This window comes from Schistocerca americana, chromosome 4 (genome assembly GCF_021461395.2).
Source record: "Schistocerca americana isolate TAMUIC-IGC-003095 chromosome 4, iqSchAmer2.1, whole genome shotgun sequence".
Classification (NCBI taxonomy): domain Eukaryota; kingdom Metazoa; phylum Arthropoda; class Insecta; order Orthoptera; family Acrididae; genus Schistocerca; species Schistocerca americana.
The window spans coordinates 371,420,898-371,439,909 of NC_060122.1; the positions used below are offsets into that span (position 1 = coordinate 371,420,898).

At 41.4% G+C, this 19,012-nt stretch overlaps 1 protein-coding gene across 2 annotated transcripts in view; it reads left to right on the top strand.

The window, feature by feature from the left end:
- The window catches only part of LOC124612244 (PAN2-PAN3 deadenylation complex subunit PAN3), a 112,688-nt gene that overhangs the window by 42,243 nt on the left and 51,433 nt on the right, over positions 1-19,012 (top strand). For both annotated transcript variants that reach the window (XM_047140320.1, XM_047140319.1), the window contains exons 6-7: positions 624-782; positions 5,717-5,833. In XM_047140320.1, the coding sequence (XP_046996276.1) occupies positions 624-782; positions 5,717-5,833 (276 nt within the window). The remainder of the gene's footprint in view (positions 1-623; positions 783-5,716; positions 5,834-19,012) is intronic.

Below are 19,012 nucleotides of genomic sequence, written 5' to 3' on the forward strand. Positions count from 1 at the left end.
TCCAGGATGGAATAATAACAACATGAAAAGGATAGAATGCTACTTGCAACATAGAGGTGGTGTTGAGTTGCAGACACCATGAAAAAAAACACACACAACCACATTTTAAAATTTAGTATGAATAAAAACTTAGAAATACCACAAAAAAGGTGGGGTCATGATTATCAACTGGTCAAGGGGGCGGAGGAGGGGGTGAATCTTAAAATGCTTGTGGCTATCTGATGTTGAGTATACTTGTACTTCTGTTCTTCTTTATTGTAATTTCTCCCTAAATGAGAATTACAAACACAACAATATGTGTTAAAATTTTTTTGTTACTCTGGTTTATCTTGCAAATCTCAGAGTAAGTACTAAATAAAATGTCATGGTGGGATTAAACACGATATTACATGAAGTGTACCACGATAAAAAATACTCTTGTCTCTGTTGATGACAAGCACTAAGAGAAATAAAACTACATGCTACAAACAAAATGTAAGTGTTGGCCATAAAACTAGAACAATTTCTCTTGAGGAAATTACTCTGTGGTTGTTACCCATTTTCATCTGCCAATGCATATACAGTGTGTGCGATATTTAATTGATTTACAATGGAGTGTAAGAAAAATTTTATCTTGTTTGTAGATCTGCCCAATGAGATAGACAACTACCATGATCTCTGTCCTCTGCAATCTGCGACTGGAAATACTTTGCGAAAGTCTCAGCTATTGGGCTACCCCATATCAACATATAAAGCCACAAACACAAAAACGGGTGTACGTTACTGTCTGAGAAGAGTGCATGGTAAGTATTAAATTATTTTTAATGACGATCTTTGTGCAGTGTGCTGCTGCCATATAAAGTGCCATTATCGATATTTGAACTGGATGTTTTCCCTAGTTATACTCAACACAGTTGGTTCTGGCTTCTTGTAAAAACATTGGTAAACCTTGACCTATCTTAGCATTTGCTTAGGAGCCATTTGTTTTATCTGCTACTGACTTGAAAACATGAAACCCATTTAATTTTTATTTCTCTATCCTTCATATTTTCTTTTTCTTTCCTTTTGTGCATTGTAATACACCAAAGTTCTTTAACGCAAGAAGAAACTCACTTGATTGATTAATTTTGTTTCCTCTGTGGAATATTACAAAAAAATTATAGATTTTATGCACACATCATGCTGAAATGACAAACTGATTAAAACATGTTTTGTGTCGCGCCAACAGTACTTGTTCTCAGCTATGTTTCCCACCCCCCCTTTTTTTATTAGAAAGTGTTTAGAAACACTGTAAGTAACTATACTGAGGGCAAAAAGTGAACTGAGCTTTTGTTTGAAAAAACCAGTACCCATTTTTCATCTTTCTATATATGACAATATTTACACAATGTAATATGTACTGTAACATTGAAGAGATGTGTCATCCTTCTTATATATATATATATATATATATATATGTGTCTGCTTGTGTCTGTATATGTGTGGATGGATATGTGTGTGTGTGCGCGAGTGTATACCCGTCCTTTTTCCCCCTAAGGTAAGTCTTTCCGCTCCCGGGATTGGAATGACTCCTTACCCTCTCCCTTAAAACCCACATCCTTTCGTCTTTCCCTCTCCTTCCCTCTTTCCTGATGAGGCAACAGTTTGTTGCGAAAGCTTGAATTTTGTGTGTATGTTTGTGCGTCTGTCGACCTGCCAGCACTTTCATTTGGTAAGTCACATCATCTTATATATATATAAAGTGTTGACTATATAATTTACAAAAGCAACAGTAGCAAAAATAACTGGAAAAGATTTCAGGGCACCAGCTTTGAAAAATAAATGTGAGGATGTATAAAGGTGAAGAGAAAGGAAGAAAGGGCGTTAATTACCTTTCTTAGAATAGGAAAGTTAGCAGTGTGTGTGACTTGTGCTTCAGGAAACATGAACTACACTAGCATTACCTGAAATGCTGTGATAGAAGCCTATAACTTGCACCACTAAGTTACATGTTGTGTATGAATAGATACGTGGTTGAAAAGGTCTGCATGTAAAGCTGAAAAACAAAATAGATTGTTATCAATGCAAATTCAATCAAGAGAACTAATAAACCATGAAACAAAATTGTCAGCCAGTACTTAACTTCAGTATGTGAAACATTTGGTACTGCTAATACACACATAAAAGTAAAAGTAACATCTCTCTCTCTCTCTCTCTCTCTCTCTCTCTCTCTCTCTCTCTCTTTCTCTCTTTTTCTTTCTCTCTCAGAGAAAACCAGCCATTTATGCCATTATTTAAAAATTGCAGGCACATTAGTGATTGATTTATCTTAAAGAGATACTAAAAAAGGATCAACTTCAGAATCTATTTCTCATATTTATTTTAGTTCTGTGATAGATAACAAATTTTATAATAATGGTGGAAACTATAACTGTCTTCCAAAAATCTGCATGGTGAGTTCTTAAGCAGTTTCACACATAATTGGCTTTTGTATAGAAAAGTCTGAAATATTCAGAGAGGCATGTTGTAATCACAGCAATACTAGTTTGTTTCTTTTATGCTTGTATTGCAATAGTTGGTTTCGTATTCTCTTAACAAAACTTGGAAATTCGTGTTGGATGCTACTGCTTTATGAGATTCATCCGTATAAAAGAGGAGATGAAGAAAAACATAACAGAACTAAATTTTAATTACATCAGTAGTGTCTGCAGCAACAGACCCAGTAGACTGCCGCTTACCTGAGTATGAGTCATCTTCAAACTGATCCCACTCAGTCGTCCCTCCCCCTGATCCAGAAACAGTGAATCTTTCTCTAGAGCACCCAAAATTTCTTGCTCGCTCAAACAAACATGACATATTTGTAGCAGAACTACAACAAATTGCAAAATCTAATGAATGCCCCTCCCCTCCCACAAACGCGCACACACACGACAATGCAACCACACAACTACACAGTAGCAGGGCCAGTCACGGCAACAGCTCTTAGGTTCGCTACTATTTTATTTCAACGTAATTCTAGAAATTGGAATCAGAATGAAGCACCTTTCAGGGACACGTATTGAGAGGTTCGTGCTTTACTCTCATACAACGAAACTAGTCCATATATTGGGTAATAAACTGGCACACATGCTTTACTTGCTTAAAGTCAATGAGAATGATGCCCTCTGACCCAAAACACTTTGATTAAATGTCTTGCTTGCCACACTCCCCATGCCCACCTGACCATGACCTCTCCCCCCTCAAATGGCCTATTGCCACACTCCCTAAACACCCCATCACTGCTCCCCCAAACGCCCCATTGCCAAAACCACCCAAACATCTGCCCCTCCAACACCAGCTCACTGCTGCACTCGTCCACCTATGCCCCCATCACTTCAGACCTACAACAACTGATGCCGTCCCCTCAGCACCCCCTCTCAGTGCCGTTCCTCACCATATTCCACTATCCCCCCCACCATGCTCTCCAATCTCGCCCCCCCCCCCCCACCACCAAGCTCTCCAATCCCCCCTCTCAACCATGCCCTCCAGTCCCCTCGCACCATGCTTTCCAATCCGCTTTCACCATGCTCTCCCATCTCCTCTTGCCATGCTGCCCAGTCCCCTGTCACAATGCACCGTGGCCTTCATCTGCCCTGGTGGCCTTCATCTGCCCTGGCCACTCCTCCACCCAAACTCCCACACATTTGCCTTCCTGTGCCCTTCCTCAGCTGTGCCCCCCTCACACTCAGCTTTCCACTCACCCCCCCTCCTCCATTCCCAGTCCCCATCACCATTCCCCCTCCCCCTCCCCATCACTTTCTGTTGCTCCCTTATCCACTCAACCCTCACCCTCTGTCCAGCTGTCGATCTCACCCATGCCATCATTCTCACCCCAACTGCTTCATACCCTGGGCCTGGTGCCCACCCCCAGGCTTTCTCCCCACCACTACCCCTTCACCCCTTCTTCCCCCTCGGGCTACCTTTGTGGCTCCCCTTTGTGCCAACTTCGTACCCTTGCATGCCATCTTTGTCACTGCTTCCCGACCACCCCGACCACCTCCCCCACATGTCAGACCGCCATACCCCTCAACTTCATTTCTGTTACTTCGACCCATCCACCCTCACCCAGTTCCCTTCGTGCCCCCACCCCATGCCCCCACCCCACCACTCCATGGCCCCAGCATCACCATCCTGGCCCCCACCCACACCACCGCCACTCGCTGCCACACCACCACCACCACTCGCCGCCACACCACCGCCACTCATCGCCACTCACCGCCACACCACCGCCACTCGCCGCTTCACCACCACCACCACCACTCGCCACCACACCACCACCACCACCACCACCACCACTTGCCGCCACACTAACGCCCCTCGCCACAACACTGCCACCCCGCCCCCACACCCCCGCTCCTCGCTACCAAACACCACTACTCGCCACCACACACCTACCTCTTGCCTCTATATTCCTGTCGTGGATGTTGTTGTTGTGGTCTTCAGTCCTGAGACTGGTTTGATGCAGCTCTCCATGCTACTCTATCCTGTGCAAGCTTTTTCATCTCCCAGTACCTACTGCAACCTACATCCTTCTGAATCTGCTTAGTGTATTCATCTCTTGGTCTCCCTCTACGATTTTTACCCTCCACGCTGCCCTCCAATACTAAATTGGTGATCCCTTGATGCCTGTCGTGGATATATAACCCTTATACCCTCGCTTTTCAACATACATTCCCTCAACACCAAACATATCAACCACCATCAAAAAAACTCCTGCCCAGTACGTCCTCCATCGCCTCAATACACCCCAACCACTCTCATCACCCTTCTTGGTCCCAATACACTCAATCATCCCAATATACACTCATTCACCCTAGTACACTCTCCTTCTCCTCGGTACACTCTCCTTCTCCTCGGTACACTCTCCTTCTCCTCGGTACACTCTCCTTCTCCTCAGTACACTCTCCTTCGCCAAAGCACACTCTCCTTCGCCCCAGTACACTCTCCTTCGCCCCAGTACGGCGTCCTTCACACCAGTACCCTCTCCTCCTCGCCCCAGAACATTAATCTTCATGTGAATATAGCCACCTTTGCCCCAATGGGTCCCACCTTCATCCCAATACACCCGTACACCCTGGTTCACCTCAATACACACCCTCCCTTGCCCCGTACACCCCTCCCCGCCCTATGCTCTGCCTGTATATCTTCACTCATCCCTGTAGCCTATCTATACACCCTCCCTCACTCTCATATTCCCTCCCTCACAACTGTACACCCTCCCTCACCCCATATATGCCCCCCCCCCTCCCCACACATACTCCCCAAGTAAGTTGTCAAAAAGAGAGAACTATAAGTTAATTAGGGGTAGTAGCCACTTGGCATTTTGAAACAGATGCCAACCAGTGGAATTAGTTATTTAATGTAGAGTATCTCCTACCAGCTATTAAAATAGGATATGATTCAGATTGAAAAGCTGTTTAATGTGATGAACAGTTGGTAGTACTTCAAACACAGTTTTTGTGAAACAGTTATTCATCAGTAAACATTAATAAAATAAAGAATGTATCTGTGTTTCCTAAACCAAAAATAAATAACTGTGCTGAAACAAAAGTGGATTGGCACCAGTGAGAATATGTTAATTATTCGATGTATGTCAGCAAAACTACTATACTCTTCACTTCATCGTTATTCTAGTGTAGTGCTGCCCGTTTTTAAAGTCACTGTTCTTTTAGTTACGCAGTTATGCATACTTGAAGTAAAATTTTGTTTCATATTTCAGGATTTCGACTGTTAAATACGAAGAGCATGGTGATGATTGATATGTGGAAAAGACTGCAACATTCCAACATTGTCCAGTTGAGGGAAGTGTTTACAACGAAAGCATTTGGAGATTATTGTAAGTTCAGTACTCATTTTAGGCTGTTTACTCTAAATTATGTTAATTTGTTGCACATACTTCTAATCACTGAAAGACTAACTTTAGTTTTTGTCGTCTGTTACTTGTAATACATGTACGTGTAATACATGTAGCAGAAATATTTTGTTTGCTACTGGGAAGTTCTTGATTGTTATATCTATATTTTGATCTTTTAATTATTTGACTTTTCATCTCCCAAGTGTCTTACAGTACGAATAAAATGTGTGTGTGTGTGTGTGTGTGTGTGTGTGTGTGTGTGTGTGTACACGAACACATAGGAAAAAGCTCGTTAGGTACCTATGGATTCCTACACGTGTGTGAATATACATAATCCCTAATGGTATTTTTGGTTAATAACAATAGTGAGTATGGGTTGAGCTGGGGGTGAGATGTTTAAAACACAATGTGGAATGAATGAATGCAGCAGGTACTGAAAAATGAACCTGAAAAGCCATATAGTAAACACAGAAAATAGTGTTAAGAGTAGGCTAAGCGTCCTGCAGAGATTAACAAGGGAGAAATGGTATTTTTCACTCTGTGTGGAACTACACTCGTCAAATAGCAAACATATCAAATCTCTAATGCAACTTGGAAATGAACCGCTTACACCAGCTGATGGATCTCCATTAAAGTTGTCCAATAGCCATGCTGTGTCCATGACTAGTGGAACAGTTGAAATGCCATCATCTTCTGTTTTGCAAATTGGTGTAAACAGAGACACTATATTTTTTGATGTCCATAAGGCTAGCTGTTTTAGGATATTGGAAGTTAATCAGACTTCCACCAGACAGTCATTCATCAGACTATACAATATTTCCATGACACTCGAAAAGACACAAAGGGTTTGTTCAAAAACATTAATAAAACTTGATGCTGCCACTGTCTTCCCTTACAAACATCAGTATTTACATTAAACTCAGTTTAAGGTAAACACAAGAAGACATAATGTTATAATTTACCACCAATACCCATCAAAAATTTGGCTATTTATACAGGTGGCTCAGTAATTTAAAAACAAAGGGGGGGGGGGGGGGGGGGGACTGAAGATGTTGGAATGTATAGAGAAATATTTTGCTTTTACCGCAACCTTTGTAATGTTAGAGTGGCTTGGACGCTGATGTTCAATCCATAGATGTTGCATATTCATATTCGGACAAAGGCTGTTCAGTGCAGATACTGCAAATACAGGCAGTGCATCAGAAAGAAAGAGTTACTCAACATCTGCCCTTCAAGCAGTATCTTCACACAACACACAAAATGTTAGTCGCTGTCAGTTAATATCTAGTTAATATCCTTAACAAAGGAAGGAGAAAAGTAATCTTCTAACCTTCTGAGTGCTGTGAATGTTCTTGCTATTCCTGTGTTGACTGTTTCATTATCACCAGCAGTCTGGCTACGTTCATTAAATGCCTTATTCTCTGTCTGCTATCGGGGAGTGAGTAACCTGCTAGTTCTGCCTCACTCTCTGATGAATATTTTCTGGAGCACGTAATGATTATTCTATCTGCTGTCGCTCTGAGACTGTTCAATGTAGATACTACAAATATAGGGCAGTACATTAGTTGTAGCTATTTGGAGAATTAGTTTTTGACTTTGAAGATTCTCTGCATTTGGTTTACTGCACAAACTCACTCTAAAATTGTTTTCTCAGTTAAGAATTACGTATTTTTAGTAATATTCAGTAAGATATTATGGCCTATGAAGAAAGCAATGTGCTTCTTCAGATTCAACAAAGTAGTTCGGTTTTCATTCTTACATGTGGTCCTTGGTATCTGTTCTTTTTTCAAGGATTGTTCATAGTATTAACTTAAGAAAGAAAGAATAAAAACTAGCACAGCTTACTTTAAGGTGTTCTTGTAGGTCCAATCATCATGTTAGGGAGTTTATAGGAATAAGAGATCCACTGGCCCTCTGTCATCCTACTCTGTTACATCAGTCTTTACTGTAAATCACAGTACAAACTTCTTCACTCCACTTCGTTGAATATTTTGATGAAAGTTGTTTGGTAACTTTGTAGAAATTGGTCCTTGGGCTACTGCGTACTGAGAACTTAGTCAGGGACGGGTAGGTTGTCTACTTATGATAATACACTATGCAAGCAGTTCTAATAAGGCACTTGTGTAATCATCCAGTGTGGTAGCTAATCATTGTGTTTCTTTAATTTTGAATCATTTCTTTTGAATTGAAAATGGTTGACTGTCCAAAACTGAGCTTTCTTTGGTGCAACAAAGCATAATTTTTAGTTTTTAGTATGTAACTTAGGAAATAAACACGGTAGAATACTACTGGAAGTTGTGCTGCATACAGTGTGGCGAAGCAGTTAGAATCTGGTATGCTGTGGGCCGCCAGTTCAAACCCGAGCACCTATATTTATTTGTCATTTAGTATTTATTAATCCTGGAAGCTTCTTGAAATTTCTAATGTTTACAATATTTATATACTCTTACAATGTTCTATGTTTCTATAAATACATGTACACTCCATCCAAGAGTTCAATTGTGTTTTGGCTGTACATTGGTTTTTGTAATACATATGATTTCAGTGCTACACTTTGTACTTCATTGACAGTCCTGCTTTTGGATTTGCACTATATTCTGGTTACTGCAGTGCAATACAAAATGGCCAACCAACTCGGTTTATCTGGGCTTGCTTAATAACTCTTTCGTAAACTGTTTTGTACAAAAGACTGTGTGCTGGGAAACTCATTATGAGTTTACCATTATAGTTCAAGCTCATGGCCCTGATTAAATTTCTGTAGCTTCCTTCTAAGTGAAATAATCAGTGTTGACAAGTAATTTTCATTGGTGTCCAAATAATTGTTGAGCGTCAGAAATAGACTATTGTGTACGATTCTTTTTCAGTAACTCACTGTGCACTGTTTTTTTTAATTTTTGAGCTGCACATGCTCAATAGATATTCATATGCAGTCAGTGACAGTTAATTTTTTTCTCGTTTTCCCATAATCCCCGATTTTTGGCACAGTACACATTGATATATTGTGTGTTTTGCATTTGTACATGGCTTCTCAGTACACTTTTTTTTTTTTTTTTTTTTTAAAGCAAACTATGCTTCTTCTCATTGGGTACCTTCAAGTGTTCACTCTTTAAGAACATTTGGAAAATGCATCCCAGTAAATGATAGAGGATTCTCATCATCAGAGCTACTTCCTCTGCTAACTTTCCTCTTTTCTGCTGCATGTTCTCTTATCAAAGATAGATGAAAATCTGAAATTGACATTTTTTTTGTCTTGTTACTGTTTCATGAAGAGCATGCTGTTTAAAATTCAAATGCACATTATGTGGGAAAAGAACGTTCTAAGCCATATAGTGGAGATGTTGAGTCACACACAGACACAACAAAAGACTGAAGCAAATAAGCTTTCAGCCAAAAGTGGAGTTCGGACTTGGCAGCCAGAGACAGTAGTCACTGTGAATTGCATAAGTCCGTGTCCGTGTCCGTGTGTGTGTGTCCGTGTGTGTGTGTGTGTGTGTGTGTGGGCGCGCGCGCGCGTGTGCGTGTTTTGTCTAATTCAAAGGACTTTGGTTGAAAGTGTACTTGCTTAAAAGTCTTCTTCTTATGCTTGTCTGTGACTCAAAATCTCCACCTTATGGCGAGTGAATTTCATACAGTATTCCATACTGGTTTGACAGAACTCAGTAGCGTGTCAATGTGGTCAACTGCTTTCATAATCCCATACTCAAGTTGTAATCTGTGACTCACAGCAGTTTGTTGATTCTTTCACAAGGCTCTCAGTCAATATTTTCTGTCTCAAACATTTCTGTAGCATTACAGGCAGTCAGCGCGCCCACACACACACACACACACACACACACACACACACACAGACATAAACAAAGATTCTGTAACTTACCAAACGAAAGCGTTGGTACATTGATAGAGACAATAACAAACACAAACACACACACAAATTTCGAGCTTTCGCAACCCACGGTTGCTTCATCAGGAAAGAGGGAAGGAAAGGGTAAGACGAAAGGATGTGGGTTTTAAGGGAGAGGGTAAGGAGTCATTCCAATCCCGGGAGTGGAAAGACTTACCTTGGGGGGAAAAAGGGACAGGTATATACTTGCGCACGCACGCGCGCACACACACACACGCACACACACACACACACACACACACACACACACACACACACCCATCCGCACATATACAGACACAGGCAGACATGTGTAAATGCAAAGAGGTTGGGCAGAGATGTCAGTCGGGGCGGAAGTACAGAGGCAAAGATGTTGTTGAATGACAGGTGAGGTATGAGCTGCGGCAACTTGAAATTAGCAGAGGTTGAGGCCAGGTGGGTAACGGGAAGAGAGGATATATTGAAGGCCAAGTTCCCATATCCGGAGTTCTCATAGGTTGGTGTCAGTGGGAAGTATCCAGATAACCCGGATGGTGTAACACTGTGCCAAGATGGGCTGGCCATGCACCAAGGCATGTTTAGCCACAGGGTGATCCTCATTACCAACAAACACTGTCTGCCTGTGTCCGTTCATGCAAATGGACAGTTTGTTGCTGGTCATTCCCACATAGAAAGCTTCACAGTGTAGGCATGTCAGTTGGTAAATCACATGGGTGCTTTCACACGTGGCTCTGCCTTTGATCGTGTACACCTTCTGGGTTACAGGACTGGAGTAGGTGGTGGTGGGAGGGTGCATGGGACAGGTCTTACACTGGGGACGGTTACGAGGGTAGGGAAGGTGGTTTGGGGATTTCATAGGGATGAACTAAGAGGTTACGAAGGTTAGGTGGACGGCGGAAAGACACTCTTGGTGGAGTGGGGAGGATTTCATGAAGGATGGATCTCATTTCAGGGCAGGACCTGAGGAAGTCTTATCCCTGCTGGAGAGCCACATTCAGAGTATGATCCAGTCCCAGAAAGTATCCTGTCACAAGTGGGGCACTTTTGGGGTTCTTCTGTGGGAGGTTCTGGGTTTGAGGGGATGAGGAAGTGGCTCAGGTTATTTGCTTCTGTACCAGGTCGGGAGGGTAATTGCGGAATGCGAAAGCTGTTTTCAGGTTGTTGGTGTAATGGTTCAGGGATTCGCGGTTAGAGCAGATTCATTTGCCATGAAGACCTAGGCTGTAGGGAAGGTACCGTTTGATATGGAATGGGTGGCAGCTGTCATACTGGAGGTACTGTTGCTTGTTGGTGGGTTTGATGTGAACGGATGTGTGAAGCTGGCCATTGGACAGATGGAGGTCAACGTCGAGGAAAGTGGCATGGGATGTGGAGTAGGACCAGGTGAATCTGATGGAACCAAAGGAGTTGACGTTGGAGAGGAAATTCTGGAGTTCTTCTTCACTGTGAGTCCAGTCATCAATAAATCTGTACCAAACTTTTGGTTGGCAGGCCTGGGTAACCAAGAAGGCTTCCTCTAAGTGACCCATAAATAGGTTGGCGTATGAGGGGGCCATCCTGGTACGTATGGCTGTTCCCTTTAATTGTTGGTATGTCTGGCCTTCAAAAGAGAAGAAGTTGTGAGTTAGTATGAAGCTGGCTAAGGTGATGAGGAAAGAGGTTTTTGGGAGGGTGTCAGGTGATTGGCGTGAAAGGAAGTGCTCCAAAGCAGCGAGGCCTGGACGTGCGGGATATTTGTGTATAGGGAAGTGGCATCAATGGTTACAAGGATGGTTTCCGGGTGTAACAGATTGGGTAAGGATTCCAGGCATTCGAGAAAGTGGTTGTTATCATTGATGAGGGATGGGAGACTGCATGTAATGGGTTGAAGGTGTTGATCTACGTAGGCAGAGATACGTTCTATGGGGGCTTGGTAACCAGCTACAATGGGGCGACCGGGATGTTTGGGTTTGTGAATTTTAGGAAGAAAGTAGAAGGTAGGGGTGCGGGGTGTCGGTGGGGTCAGGAGGTTGAAGGAGTCAGGTGAAAGGTTTTGTAGGGGGCCTAAGGTTCTGAGGATTCCTTGAAGCTCCGCCTGGACATCAGAAATGGGATTACCTTGGCAAACTTTGTATGTAGTGTTGTCTGAAAGCTGACACAGTCCCTCAGCCACATACTCCAGATGATCAAGTACCACGGTCTTGGAACCCTTGTCAGCCGGAAGAATGACGATGGATCGGTCAGCTTTCAGATCACGGATAGCCTGGGCTTCAGCTGTGGTAATGTTGGGAGTAGTATTAAGGTTTTTCAAGAAAGATTGAGAGGCAAGGCTGGAAGTGAGAAATTCCTGGAAGGTTTGGAGAGGGTGATTTTGAGGAAGAGGAGGTGGGTCCCGCTGTGATGGAGGACGGAACTGTTCCAGGCAGGGTTCAATTTGGATAGTGTCTTGGGGAGTTGGATCATTGGGAGTAGGATTAGGATTATTTTTCTTCATGCCAAAGTGATATTTCCAGCAGAGAGTACGAGTGTAGGACAGTAAATCTTTGACGAGGGCTGTTTGGTTGAATCTGAGAGTAGGGCTGAAGGTGAGGCCTTTGGATAGGACAGAGGTTTCGGATTAGGAGAGAGGTTTGGAGGAAAGGTTAACTACTGAATTAGGGTGTTGTGGTTCCAGATTGTGTTGATTAGAATTTTGAGGTTTTGGGGGGAGTGGAGCTTGAAGTGGGAGATTGAGTAGATGGGAGAGATTGGGTCTGTGTGCAATGAGAGGAGGTTGAGGTTTGCTGGAAAGGTTGTGGAGGGTGAGTGAGTTGCCTTTCTGGAGGTGGGAAACCAGGAGATTGGATATTTTTTGAGGTGTAGGATGGCATGCTGTTCTAATTTGCGGTTGGCCTGTAGGAGGATGCTCTGAATAGCCGGTTGGGATGTGGGAGAGGAAAGATTGAGGACTTTTATTAAGGATAATAGTTGATGGGTGTGTTCATTGGCTGAGTTGATGTTTAGGTGAAGGATTAGGCGGGTGAGGGCTATGGATTGTTCAGTTTGGAACTGGTATAGGGACTGATGGAAAGAAGGGTTACAGCCAGACATGGGAACTTGAAGTGTGAGGCCTTTGGGGGTAATGCCAAATGTCAGACAAGCCTGAGTAAATAAAATATGGGAGCGTAATCTGGCTAGGGCGAAGGCATGTTTGCGGAGGGAATATAAATAAAACTTAATGGGGTCGTTGTGGGGATGTTGTGAGGGTGACATGGTATTAGAAGGTGGAAAGTGTAACATGAGGCTGAAATGAAAATGAAAATAAAAATATATGGGGAGAGATAAAGGTGAACTAGAAAGCAAGTGGAGATCTTGTGTGAAAAAAGTCAAAAAAGTGTTGGTTAAAGCTGAGCTGTGTTGATTCTGTGGTGAACTTGGGTTGGTAAATAACGATGTGCACAAAGGTTAGGTGGTTGTGTTGCCGCCAAAACATGTTAAAGGGTGGAGAAATTTGGGAAAATTTCGAAAAAACTGTGTGTAAATGTATTAAAAGGAGTGCTTTTGTGGTGGGAGATTATGAAAATGAGGCTAACAATTGTCTGACGAAGAAATAATTACGCTAAAACCTGTGGGAAGCAGCTAAAAATGATTAGTGATGTGGGAAAAACGGAAATGGAAATAAAGCAAAAGTTGTTAAACTACCCGAAATGGTTGTTTAATAGGTGAAAGGAACTGTTTGTGAACTGGGAAAGGTGGATTTTATGGCAGCGGTAGTGTTGAAAGCGGGAAAAAAATTTTTTGGTTACGGTTTGGAAGTCGGTTACGTATTATTGAGTATATATAGGGAGGATAAAATTGTATGGTAGATTATGGTAAAAAGGAGAAGGTGAATTCAAAGTGAAACTACTTGCACAAACAGAAAGAGAAACTAAGATGACAGAAAATATTTGTGTGTGTGTGTGTGTGTGTGTGTGTGTCTTGTTCGTAGCTAACATAGTATCAGTGAACATAAACTGGATTTCTCCTTGTTTCAATTTGTGCTATACATTTTGGCATGTTGTGCCTGTTCTTATGAACAGTGCCACAGCATAATATCCATGCTTAAGAAGCCAGAGGAACAGTCTTGGCTTGAATACCAGTTGCCAGGATAGTGTGACCCCATTCTAAATGTGGTTTATTGATTGTTGCATCTATGTTACCAGTTTTTCCCAAATTGATGAAGCCAATTTTCATTGTTTGTCCTAATCAGTCCTACAGTTGCATAGCACAAAGTTTTTTTTATGCCAGACCTACTTTATTGGAACAGAATATGCTGTTTTGAAAGATAATTTCCCATTTAACAACAATGGGCTTTCATCAGTGCAGAACTTTCCATGTTGTTGAAATGCACTCTGGAATGCTGTATGAATTTTGTAGAGTTTTCGTAGTTTTGGATAACCAGTTTCCTTAGTTACTGCTAGAGCTGTCACTAAACTGAAGCATTTTCATAATTGACCAAAAATGGTGTGTGGATATAATTTTGCACAGAACTGAAGTGTTCAGGAGCATGCCTCTAGATCAGTAGTCACTAATTTTCAACATTTTAACTTAGCCGTGGGCAGACACAAATAGTAATGAAGGAACACAGTTCCTAGGATATCATTCTTTTCCATCTTGACATTTGAGAATACACTGATGTAGGTGTATTTGCCTTGGAGTATACATAAATTCTATTGGTTTCCTCTGATACAGCTTTAATCAGATTTTTTGTTATAGTTATCAGGAAAAATGCCCCAATCTCAACTTGCATCCTGAAGCTGGTTTGGCAAGTGCCTACAGAAAGTGCTGAAAAACAGATGCTCTAGGTCAGAACTTTTACTCTGAGATTCTTCCAAAGAGTCACGACTATTAGTGCTGTCAGTGACTTCATTCTCACAATCATATCTATTTAGAGTCTCCCAAAGTCTATGATTTCTTCCTATATCCAGCCACAGTGGCATGTGTTTTACTTTACAGAAGAGAATCTTGGTCAACAACCAGTAACCAAAAATGAAGATCAAAACAGCACCACTAGGTCAGAGCATCAAACTGAGCTTCAGAGTCGAAACTAAGATGATGAGTAGGTGATTTTCAATATGTAACTTTTCCAAAATTTCAAAACCAGCAGCCACATTACTATCCATCAAAGTCGAAAATCTTCTCCTTTTTTGTATTTTTCTAATTGATGCAACTTGGGTTTTCACCATTTCCAGTAGTGAAATCCACAGCAATAGTGATTTACTGCTTACATATTTTGCTAACTTTCATCAAGTAAAACAGTTTTTTTGTTTCTCAATGTCAGTGTACTTTTATTACACACACGTGTACAAACATCTTGCTTGGAGGGTAGCTAAGCTCATACTAACTGCCTTACATAAATTTTTATCCTTTCCTTTGTGAACATTATCATCTTGCATGTCCACGGAGGTAAATCATAATGGAATACTTTGAGACCTTCCTTGGGACTACATACGGCACTAGTGGCTCCAACAGGACCTGCTGTGACGTAGGGATGTCCACTGTCGAGTTCTAACAGCCGCACGCCATCCAAGGAGTACCTCAAATAAATAGTAAAAATACAAAACAAATATCTGAATATATATGGGATGTCATCTACATGCAAATAACAGTTTTAAGGACTACTTTCATTCCACTTGATTATTATTCCGTTCGGCATCTGAACCAGACTAGAAAGTGGACTTTTGTGCTTATATGCAACTCAGCATCTCCGCTATATGGTGAGTGGCAACTTTCTCAAAGTATTGTTGCATTCGATCCTGGATTTTCCATTGTATAATTAAGCTAACCACACATAGAAAGGTATACAAACCAAATCATATTATTATTCAGAAAATTCCAAACCATACAAATGCCCATGGTACAAAATCTGTACCATATTAATGTTACCACATAGAAAACAATACGAACTCTTACCAGCTGTCAACATTTAGTAAATCAAGCCAACAAAATCCCTCTGCAAGAATGAAGAAAATCGTGCACAAGTCACCTTAATCTGAAAACATGAGGGCACTGACACAGTCATTAATTTAGAGCATAGCTCTCATAGGAGAAGACTCCCAGAGAATGTTCACCTGCAGCATTTCTAGTACTAACGTTACATTTCTAGTAATTCTTCTGCATGAACTAAATTCCAACAAGCGAATTGGTGCTTCCCTGCAACAATGAAAAAGATACTTCCCCACAAAGAGGGAATAAAGTACTAAGACTATGGTAATTATATGCAGTCTCTCCAAGAGTCTCTATTCCTTTACACTACACCAATATATACCACTATTGGTCCTTGCCCATTAAAGGTGGTTCCAAGGCCACAATGTTAAATGATGATACAACTCTGTATTATTCTCCCCAAGTACCCAACCATGGTTTGAGACTCAAGATACTTCAGTGGCCAGAATTTTGAGGTTGTTTCTCTTGTCTTTATACTTTTGTCTACTGACTTCTAAACAATTGTACATCTTGTGTGCTAAAGATTTCCTTGATATTTCCAGTGGTGGAATTAGCCAGCATCTTTGCATTGGGGTTTGGCATACTGATAACTACAAAGGGTGCTTCATATAATGGATAGAATTTTTCAGTTACTTTCTCCGTTAAAAGTAATCTATGACTTTTAACAGGAACTAAGTTTCCCAATCTGCATTGTACATGGTCCCATGCTCCCATCTTCTCTCTCTCTCTCTCTCTCTCTCTCTCTCTCTCTCTCTCTCTCTCTCTCCCCCCCCCCCCCCCCTCCCCCTCCTTAGTAAATATTTCTTAATATTTGTTTTCTGTATCAGCTTCATCCAAAGGCCAGTGTACTCATTTTAGAAGTGGTAGTCCCTCAGGCTGCCATGCTACTACCTTTGTAGGCATGAGTTTTGTAACTGAATTGGGCAAATCATTCAGCCACCTCTCAAATTTCTGAATCATTTCTACTCACTAGGAATGCTTAATTAGGCAATAGAGTCTGCAGTCATCCAAGTTCACTTACTGGATTTCCCTGTAATCTTAAGATATTGATCCTTCAATTTGTCTATTACAATATTTGCATAGCACTTTTTGAAAGAATATACACTACCTGTCAAAAATGTGATGCACCCAGAAGACATTTCAGTGTAACTTCATAAACATGTATACCATCAGTGGATATCTCAGTGACTAGAGTTGTAATTTTCTGTGACACGTAGAATGGCCAACACAGTGCTTTAGTGTTTCTTGTGTGCAGTTTTGTTACCAGGCTCGTCAAGGTACATAAGGGGTGTGAACAGTGTCAGATGCCAAGTGATCACTGTGAAGGAGATGGAGCTGCTGCATACTTGACTGAGACAGCATTTTCAGTACCTAATGGACTTTCAAAAGAATCTCTTTGTGCTGTCCATGTAGCTGGATAATCGAAGTGTGCAATACCCAGATTTGTCGGACATTTGAATGTGAGAGCGGCCCAGTATTGGACTGCGAAGGAGCATTAGGGAAAGCATAATTATTGACAAGTTTACAGTTTACACATAAGAACACCACAAGTGAGGGTCATCATGTTGTGCACCAAACACAGTGCAGCCCTATCACATTCACACTTGCCCTCCGAGAACTCCCTACAACATTCTGTCTCATCCTGCACTATTGGTCAGAGACTGACAAGGAGGAGGAGGACTGTGCAGTTACTGTCCCATTCTTAGGCTGCCATTAACGTAACACAAATGACTGTGTTTGAAGTGGTGTCCTGGCCGGAAAGTATAAACTACTGATGAGTGATATAACATAGTATCGCAAGAGAATCACGATTCTGCTCTAACCTGGATAACAAATATCGGCGAGTGTGGTGGTGACCGGGGAAGAGGTCCCATTCTTCCAGTGTTTTGAAGAGGCAGGGTAGTGTTATTGCTTTTGTCATGGTAAGGAGAAGCATAGGGAATGACTTCAGGGAGCAGTTGGTAGTGATTGAAGAAACTATGATGGTATAATGGTGTCTCTCAGACGTGATCCATCATTGTGTGTTACTTCTCTTGGGGCAGTATTGTGGCACCATTTTTCAACATGATAATGCTTGTACACATATGGCATGTGTACCTATGAGCTGTCTGTGTGGCGAGCAATCCTCTAAGATCAGTATCTCATAGAACATACATGAGACTAGCTGACTCATCAAGCCCCTCTCAGTGCCAGTATCCAGGATACTAAGAAAGAGTTACAACAGTTGTGGGTCAGCTTGCCTCAGGAGAAAATACAACAGCTTTATGACACAACTGAATCAGTATATACATCCAGAACACAGGTGGTGCAACATCATACTGATAAGTGAGCTTATACTGGAAAGTTCTTTGTAAATTTGATACAATACCATAATCACTGATGTAACATCGCATACCCTGTCGACCTGTGAAGCTTAATTTAATTTTCTCTTCCCCTTTTTGACAGGCACATAGTTCCATGAATGTAAACCAGTTTTCAACTATCGTGAAAACATGCCATTCCTCGCTGGGCATGAGACAGTGGACACAGTGTGTCCACAGCCACAAGATCTCAAAGGCCTTCTGGTATTATTGGATCTAAAATAGTATGTAAAATGTGAAGTAACTACTTTCACTTTTTGAAGTTGCTCCAGGTTCTCAGTATTTTGTTTACTCTTCCAGAAGTATTCATACAGTAATAATGTTTTGTCATATGCAGTGCAATAGTTAACAGAAATGTAGTTTATCCTCTACCAAATCTCTGTTGCAATCAGTCAGTCAGTCATGACTAGGTCTGAATTACCCCCTGTTGCTCTTAATTTTTTTTCTAATTGCACTGTGTTCCCTAGAATGTCCTGTCCTGATTTAATTGTATGTAAATGCTCAACTTTGCTTTCTAACCATTCTATCACCAAGCTGAGACAATCAACTAAATCTTGCCCATGTTTTAATCCTGTTGCCACCATGTTTTCTAATCTGTCCATCATCACATTTTCTTGAGAACTCAAATCAAGCAGTTTATCATCTATGTTCCAACTATTTGAGAAAATCTTTTGACCACTTTAGATCATCTGTTGTCTATCGAGAAAATCAATGTCTGTATCTGTTGTTAGGTGTGAAAACAAATGCATAATTGTTTTGAATGCTTCATTTCCCTTAATGAGAGCCACAATCGCCAATCTACTCACAAGTCACAATTAGAAAGAGTTGCGGAAATGGCATTGACAGTAGTTAAGAAGGTACTAACAGTACATACATCTTTTATCTAAATTGCACATAAACCAATTAAATTCATTTAGCAAACTCTGTATAAATTGTAATTCTCCTAACGTGCTCACCATGAATTGAACGGCAAATTAA